The 9,179-nt window shown below is 33.7% G+C and overlaps 1 protein-coding gene across 1 annotated transcript; it reads left to right on the top strand.

Moving 5' to 3' along the window:
• The first annotated feature begins 94 nt into the window (after positions 1 to 94).
• Positions 95 to 7,576, top strand: LOC132564747 (uncharacterized). The gene is made up of 7 exons (XM_060229377.1): positions 95 to 404; positions 1,829 to 1,962; positions 2,256 to 2,587; positions 3,933 to 4,893; positions 5,367 to 5,433; positions 5,775 to 6,092; positions 6,512 to 7,576. The coding sequence occupies exons 1-7, from the start codon at positions 95 to 97 to the stop codon at positions 6,862 to 6,864; spliced, it is 2,475 nt and encodes an 824-aa protein (XP_060085360.1). The 3' UTR covers positions 6,865 to 7,576.
• Positions 7,577 to 9,179: the final 1,603 nt, after the last annotated feature.

Here is a 9,179-nt window from a genome sequence, read left to right as displayed (position 1 = left end):
TTCCCCAGTTTACTATTACATGTTCCATAGCTATGAAGAAATACGAGAAATGAAATGTCATATTTTGTCATCACTTCAAGACACAGAAACAGAGATGTCGCCTCATAGTTCGACACACGGAAAACGAAAACGAAGTGATGATGAGGCAGGAACACTCGATGTGGCTTCTCAAGACATCAAAACAAAACAGGTATCGCACCAAAGAGAAATAGAAATTGCAGATGAGGCACAAATAGTCCACGTGGCTTCATCTGATACCCCGTCTGATGTGGTGTTCCTTTCTTTATGGGATATGGGTGGCCATGCGCCGTTTCAAGCTTCACACAACATCTTCATTTCATCACACGGAGTATACCTTTTAGTCTTCAGACTAACAGATTTCATTAGAGACCAGCTGGAAACAGGTAGGTGAATTGACCTTCTCTGTATGTTATATTCATGATAAACATAGAAACACTTTCTTATTGCTTGAGCTTATTAAATATGTTCTTACTATGTAATTAGAATAAAATACCATTACATTTTCCTAATTTCTATATCTCTAAGCAAAATGTTCACCTGTCTGTAGAAGCGAGCATTTTTGAAATGTGTGTATTACACATTTTAAAGTATGCACTTTAAATAATCGTAAGTATTTTTCATGTATATAACCCGCAGGCTAATGATTTGCGAAACTTGTAAATTGTGAAGCTAAAAAGTATATCTCACAACGAGCTCTGTTAGCCACACCCTTCTTTATATTTTACTTATATAGAACGTGTCCCTTTTATCTTGACATCAGAAATGGATATGAAAACAAAAAAAGATTGTATGGTACCAAAAAAAAAAAAAAAAAAAGGAAAAAATAATAAGTTGCATCGTTATGGGCAACGGTAACCAAAGATGACTTCGAAACAAGTATATGGTTTTTGAGTTATAAGAATAAAAGCACCGTTCGTGGAGTACTGCTAATTGAAAACCAAGCAATATAAGTAGGAATTGTCTCTAAAGTTGTTAATGGGCAAATAGAGCAGTAAAGACGCAAGAGGAAAAAAATATGTAACGGGATAGAATATCATTCCAAGCGTTAGTCCCTGTTTTCGAAGAACCAGGAATTGTTATGCATACCTAAACGTAATTAATTATTACTGATTTGGTGTGAGCAATAAAACGGGTATAAGTACATATAGTATGATAAAGCCATTGGAATGCAAAGGTCACGGTCATTATGTTTATCTGCGTATTTATGTCAAAAAAGTAATTCCGAAGGATCGACAATAGTAACAGCAATATAAAATATAAACGAGAACAAAAGATAAAAAACAACAAATAATGTACGTTTTCCTGAATATAACGATATAAGCCAATAAATCTGGTTCTTATCCATACATGTTATATCAGATTTATCAAAAGTATCTTAGAGGCAATCGTAAAATTTGCAATCTTGATTAACTATCAACTGATATTGTGTTTGACTAATCATGATTCCAGTGATCATTAATAGATAATTGACAAGCATAATATTATGATGACGTAACACCTTTACCACTAGTGGTATTCGGGAATAATAATAATGATAATAATAATATAAGCAACATTTTCACAATTTGACATTTTTGTGGATTAGTTGGAATGTAATTTTTATTGACGGCTAGGTCGAACAAGACGAGATATTTGTTGTGATTATTTTGATGGCTTAGGGTTTACCATACAAATCAGGTGATTTTAACAAATTTGTATCTGTAATTAATCATACTTATTTCTTACGTTTTAATTTTTTTATATATCGTGATCGGAAATGAAATTCAAGATTATATTGTTTGAAGGTTTAACATATTTTTATATACAGATCGGCTTAAAAACTGGGTTCGACTGATTGGTACATATTCCTCAGTTACGTTGAATCCTGAAAAGCTCAGCATACATTCGCCGCCAATAATATTTGTTGGCACATTTTTGGATGAGTTGAAGAAAAACAACAGGGTAAGTGATACTATTTTCAAATGAAATCAAAATACATCCAACGTGATGATTACATAAAGTACTTACATCCATCATAAGTATTCATCATGTAATATATTATAAAATTTCAAGACAGAAAATGCAACGTACTAAATGCATGTATTTTTCAGATATAGTATAGTTTATCTATAATTTGTATCGTCAACAAACACACCACCCAAACTGGTTATTTTTGTTGATTAACTTCTCAATATTTTTTTAGATAAAAATAATATCAACTTACTAATATTAACACATATTTATTATTACTGCAGAACTACGGAAAACAAGTACAAGACATAAGGTTCAGCGTCTCAAGATTTCCCGAACTGTCAGCGTTCAACTTCGTCAAATTCTGCACTGTCGATAATAGCCTTGGCGATGATCATGAAGAGCTGGAAGTATTGCGAGGTTTCATCACAGAAGCGGCTGAGCACCAAGATCAGTGGGGCAGAGAACTACCTACTAGATGGTTAAAGCTCGAGAAGGATTTACTTGAAGCAAGAGAGAACGGACAGAAAATATTGAAATTGTCGGAGGTGATTGAAATGAACAAAACTTCTTTTGCGCCGTTGTCAGATGAAGATGAAATCAAACTTGCGCTGGCGTGAGTATGTCTTTAACAAATATCGTTGGTTTCTAAAGATATTGTAGTTCTGTTCTATTTATAGCTGACTATTAACTGATTCCACTTATATATTTATATATTAGCTATAGTAGCAGTTCATAGGGTCTACACTGTCTGTAGCAATGGACACCACATTTGGTTGGTGACGAAAACGGATATGTCATAGATAAATTCCAAGGCCACCTGTACTACATGTCAGTCATTTCTTTTATACTCAAAATTATCACAATAGTTAATGATGTTAATCAATAATGTACATTCTTATGGAAATGAGTTTTTTCGTCACATTGGAAGTTGACTGTAAATCTCTATTCAGTCAGATGTGGACTACTTACACGTTGTTCTTAAATAATGATAAATGTTCACTGTAACTGTAAGTAATAATCTAAAGAAGTATTATATTTAGCTATAATATTTCATTCTAATAAAATGGGGTACATAAGCTATCTGTATCCTTTTGATAATGAGCATTTTCAGAAACATGACCAGTATTTGAAATGGTTGTTTTTATTACATATACATTTTTCACTCGCTGTGTGTAGTAAACAACCAGTAGTATTCGTTTTTTCCCTCAGATTTATATTTCTGGGAGTTAAATTTCATGTTGTTTAGACTAAATCATTCATCACTCAGCTTTCACTTATTATTTTAAATCATGTTATAAGTAAGACACTGGATGTGAATATATTGAAATTAAGAGACCCATAAAGTGTTAGTACATATTTGTTAGGAAGAATATCAAAGTATTACAATGACAAATACTGTGGTCAAATTGGTTTACTCATCCATTAATCGAATATTAGTTTATTGACGGGAATAAAACCTAACTCTAACAAAGGCAACGAAATAACAATGATTTCAATTGAAGATAAATCACCATATTCCAATAACAAAGGCATATATATACATACTTCAGATGCTGATGCTGATGCATAAATTGAATAAAGGAACCATCTTATTTAGATATTGAGGAAAAACTTTCGCTTCAAACTGTAAACAGTCACTTCTTAAGTGTCACTAAGATCTACAACCTTTACATTAACAAATCAAACATAGTTAAGAAATATATTCAGTTTTCCCTTGTCAGGAGTTACAGCTCGTGTCAGTATAATACATATACCTCGACCGATAGTTGGGATTTCATTCCAAGTATCAGTCTAGTTTATTATAAACTAAAACCTACAAGAACGTACATGTATAATTACCGTACTTAAGTTTGGACGTAGATTCACCTCATATGAGACCAATGGGAAATGGAGACCTCTAAATATTATACATTTTAAATGCGACACTTTAATACCCTCATTATGTATATATTCTGCAGATACCTACACTGTACGAGGTCCGTGATTTATTTCCGGGAGTTGGACCATGTGCTCCTAGACCCCCAGTGGCTAGCCGATTTCTGTAGTATCCTCATTACTGATGACCAGTTTCTCCCAGAGGCTGACCTGTTGTTGATCCGAGATATGGAGTTATACAAATCTAAAGGGGAGTTGACTCAGAAGTTAATAACTCATCTACTCATTGGCGAAAAGAATGAAGAATTTCTTAAACACGCCGAAGTTCTTCTGGCCTTGATGGAAAAGTTTGGACTCATAGTGAAAATGCTTTTGTCGGTCAACGCTACCGACATATCTCATTTCAGTCAAGCGTATACTATTCCTTGCAAGTTGAGGGAGCTGCAGGAACAGAACATCAAAGACATTACTGAAGAAATGGAATGCATCCGACAGAGAAACGCTGCTGTATCTAGCACTTTGTGCTTGGTATTCAAAGATAAATACATACCTGATGAGTTGTTCAACAGAATATTTGCACATATCCTTAGAACTTACATATCGGGTTCGTTTTCACGGCAGAGATTCCAGGAAACGGCTACCGGCAGCCAGACGAATATAAATGACAGCGCTTGCTTCTATAGGGGTTTTGGATGTTTCGAGATCAATGAACTTTGCAGAATGATCCTGTCTATGCATGCAGTACGGTCAACTATAGCTGTGACGATGTTCAGTCCAACAGAATCCAGGCTTCTTCCAGATTCAGGCGGACATATCAGGCGCACAATAGAACAAATTGTACGTGAGGCACTGAAAATGAGTAACCAGCAACACTTTCTGTTCACATATCAACTGCATTGCAACTTCCACCTGAGTCCGTACGACACGCCCGTAGACTTGCACAGCGTCATTCACTCAGAGAGGGGCGTGCTTTGTAAAGGTGAAGATTGTCAAGGTCGACATCGACTTTCGAGAACGGATGCTGAATACTGGGACGTCACAGAGGTAATCTCTATATTCCCTGAAATGTTTGTTTCTTATCTATCCAGTTTAAGAGAAACCATATGAATTCTTGATTCGTATCAAATTCTAAAAAAAAAATATTTATTTGTGAATCGATGTTGATGGTTAATGACATTACCTGGCTCTCTCTATGAGTATTATTTGACAAACATATATTATTAAACGTTATGCTGTAGAATGAAATCAATTTCACCATGTCTAAGCATTCTAGATGTATGTGTATAAATTAGTCTCCTAGTTACCCTCCTAGATATTTAAAGTGAAAATAGAGTGTATAATGGTATTGTGTAAACTTACCGTCGAAATACGGTAGCTTTGTGTAGCCTCTCTAGTCATGGGATAAGCCATCATCAATTAAAGTTTTATTGAAATTCCGATTTACCAGACGACTTTTGCGAATCTGGATCTGTTTATTCATGTTACACTAATGGTATTCCTGATCGTATTCTTGAAAGGCTCCAGGACAGGACAATGCGACAGTTTGTGGTGATAATAGTAATGACAGTAGACTGAAGCAAGATGGTGAGTAAACGTCTTAAAGAAATACATTAATATTTTCTCCCTAGAAAGTATAGGCAAATCGCCGTTTTTCCATACATATGCAAACTACTCGCAGTCTTTTTCAGCATGCATACTAATTGACTTCATCTTTTGACTTTGTAAATTATAATATTATGATTTAAATTATTTTGAAGGAATGTTATTTTGTTCGGGAATAATTCAACATTATATAAAATAATAAATATGTATATAAATGTCTATTTTTGAGATATCGAAAATACTCTTTCTAAGGATCTTCCTTATTCCAATACAAGTAGTACTTAACTGCGTTTATTCAATTGTTCATTCTCCTGGTGTTTAAGGTACGACTGAAATTGACAACATCTATAACAGAAGACCAACACCACGTGAACTTGGTCGCCTGTCACGTCTAGTTTGCGGTATTGATTGTGAGCGCTTGTTTGTTACTCTTGGTCTCCCTTACCCCGATATCCAGAATACGAAATGGGAATCACAAAACGAGGCGGTCATCACACAGATCACCAAGATGTTTCTAAAATGGACAAATGACTACCCGAACCAGACAATTCAGCATATCAAGAAGGCAATGGAGGATACTGGCATGGATACTGGCCGTATCAACGAAGTGTTAGTGATTAACGAGGAAACCGATATTCAAGGTTAGAAGATAATATTTTCATAATAATCGAAACCAATACCAATGGAATGGCAATTAGTTAATTACATACATATCACATGTATTGGGATAGCATTATGATGTAAACATTGGTAATCGTATGTCGACATCGTAAATACTACTTTGAAATGGTTTTGATAATTATCATGTGATTTATACTTCGCGATTTAATAATGACAGTATAAAACATATACTCCTAGTTATACGAGTATATATCGGGTCTGATGATGTTATACCTAGTATACCGAAATGTGTCAACATTTAATAATTCCTATTTAGGTCTTCTGGTAGGTGTTTTCCGGTCATATTTTCCAAATACTCATAGTTATCAGTATCATCTATTTACATGTAGATGATATTTGATGCACTAATTTACAAATCATATCAATTGATTCTTCACAGATATGGTTCCAAATGATGTCTGGAACAGACCCCCTACTAAGGCTGAAATAAAGGCAATCGTCACCGAAATTGGCAACACATATTTCAACCTTTTTATTGAATTAGGATTGCCACCACCAATCATTGATCAACATGCGATTGGCCATCCTGTTACCATCCAGGCAAGACTGAGTGCTCTTCTTCAACACTGGGTGGACAGATACCAGACGGAAGCAACCATAGGGAAGTTATTGACAGCAATGAAACTTTGCCAGATGGATTGGTATTCAATATCAAACTTGTTAAACTGTGAGGACAGCATCGATGATGAGATTCCTTCTCGTCACTTATTCTGGAAATGTTCTATCGTCTAATGCAATATTCATGTTTTTGAAAGTTAATATACCAATATATCGGCGTTTTGACATTTAAAATATGAGGCGTGATTCCATAGAGGTGTATTCACTAAAAAAATGTAAACTTTTGATATTTGGTAGCTTCGGATGGGTTTTTGATTATAATTTACGCAAGTATTGGCTTGTTTACTTCAGAAGAACAAATATTGCGGTAAGTTGGTAGTCAACACAAGAAAAAGACATAACATTGATACGATGACTTCAGAACAAATCCTGCGCCAAGTTGGTCGTCAATACAAGAATAAGAAATAAAATGGATACGATGATGATAGTATCAAACTGTCTTGTATAGAGTATAGGTCTTGTTTCGATTTACTTTTTGCTTTTCATTCATGTACATTATCTCAACATTCAGAAACGAGAAACGACAGTGGTTACAAGGTTACCAATTGGAGAGCTATACAGGTCGTCTCATTGTATTGTATTTTACAGCAATGCTATATCATTTTTGCATCTTTGCAATCATCATGAACTCATTGATATATGAATATCTAAATGTTAAGCGAAATCTCTTTCCAAAATTTAGATCTAATTACTAAATGCATGTTTAGTACACGTGATTGTGTGTAACCATTTACAGTCAGTCTCATAACAGTTTTAACCACGTATTTTATTTAGATTTGCATTTTTAAAATTTTCTTTTTAAACATCTTTGTACTGGTAGACTGATGTCTGTAGACGATTGCTTTCATTGCTTTAAACTAACAATTGTTGTATATAGTTATTACGTTTTGTTGTTGTAAATCATAGTCCCTTGGCAATATGTCATTTGATCTTTAATTTTAATGTGATGTATCTTATTTTCAGCTGATGTTGCAAAGTATAATATGCACTAGAAGCTGCACTTTACTTACATATAGTACATATTATAATCGGTGGTATTTATGGTCATTTTTTCTCAGATATTACATGTAAACATTATGTAGTCATAAAATGTTATTTACCCAATGTTCTTGTATCTATTTAAGATCAATACATAACTTATTCGTGTTGAATGTTTTAGTTTGAATTTATCTTTTTATTGTAACATTTCAGTTGACATTCTACTTGGGCCACAATTCGTGGGAATAAACATCGTTTCTTGTAATCAGGTACGAAACTTTCAATGATTATAAGATTTGTATTAAAAGACACCAAAACATGTAAACTTGTTACATTTTGAGGGATGTTTTACAATCACAATTATACCATCGTCCATGTAGCGGAAGACGCTTACTCGTCCGGAACACCTCATCTTCTTCTGTCTTTTTCAAGGTTTTGCCTTCATGTTATTTATCTGCTTTTGTTTTTTGTTTATTTCTTGCCCTGGTATCATCAAATGAAAGTTTAAGTTTAGCTGCAATATCTGTATTTTGCTTTTTTGGTTTTGAAAATATTTTCATTATTATATTTGTCGTGCATAACCATTATCCAGTAATGAGATGAAGGAAACATTTTCATAAGCATCTCTTTATGAGATTTTATATTATTGATCTGATTGATTTCGTGATAAAAACGAATGTACAATAAGAAGCGTAACTAACACGTTGTAGATGATATATAAAGACTCACGCAACTGAATCACTATCTGCTATTATCATTTAAGCTAATAGCATTAATTCTTAAATTTCAACATAAGTGACAATTGTCTAGATTCAAATAGAGAAACCTGCCAAAGGCTACAAGTGGCATTATTGAGTATGTTAAGTGGCATGTCGGATTGTCATTGCCTTCAGAAGTTAACAAGTGAAACTAAATACCTACTTGGGGAAAAACAAGACATTCAGCACCTGTCAAAATCCGCCCCACATACATTTTCATGAAAGCATAGAAATGCAGATTATGAATTGAACATTTAAAATCACAGGGAATATAATATTTTACTAAATCTCACTTTAGGTAAGAACTCTTAGTAGATGAAATAAAATCGATGTTGCTCCTTGTGTGATTTAGTTGCGTGAAAGCTTTCCTCGACTTATATATATATATAGTTAATGACGATACGCAAGTGATATTATAAAGAAAATAGATTCTTTGCATAGTTACATTGCACTGAGGATCAGCTAAGCTGTGAACACGTTATGCAAAATGCTATTAATTTTTTCTTGTGTGTTTTTTTTAAACAATTTTCTTTAATTATCTATATATACATATTGTTGAATACAAGTGACTTATATTTGTCAGATTTTGAAGTGATTTGTTAGTGTTTTGGATTTTGTAACACTAGTAGGACTTATAGTGTCTGCTTTACTTAACTGATTGCAGGGTAGAAACTGTTTTAAAATTAATAGAAA

This window comes from Ylistrum balloti, unplaced genomic scaffold, assembly GCF_031769215.1.
Source record: "Ylistrum balloti isolate Yb309-2 unplaced genomic scaffold, AGI_CSIRO_Ybal_v1 Utg372690, whole genome shotgun sequence".
Lineage (NCBI taxonomy): Eukaryota > Metazoa > Mollusca > Bivalvia > Pectinida > Pectinidae > Ylistrum > Ylistrum balloti.
This window is presented reverse-complemented; position numbering and strand designations above follow the sequence as displayed.

Excerpts from the sequence above, each read along its gene's own strand:
- LOC132564747 (XM_060229377.1), top strand. The coding sequence starts at position 95 with ATGTCGCCTCATAGTTCGACACACGGAAAACGAAAACGAAGTGATGAT. Across the intron at positions 2,588-3,932 it reads GAAATCAAACTTGCGCTGGC|ATACCTACACTGTACGAGGT; the intron begins GTGAGTATGTCT and ends TATATTCTGCAG. Across the intron at positions 4,894-5,366 it reads AATACTGGGACGTCACAGAG|GCTCCAGGACAGGACAATGC; the intron begins GTAATCTCTATA and ends TATTCTTGAAAG.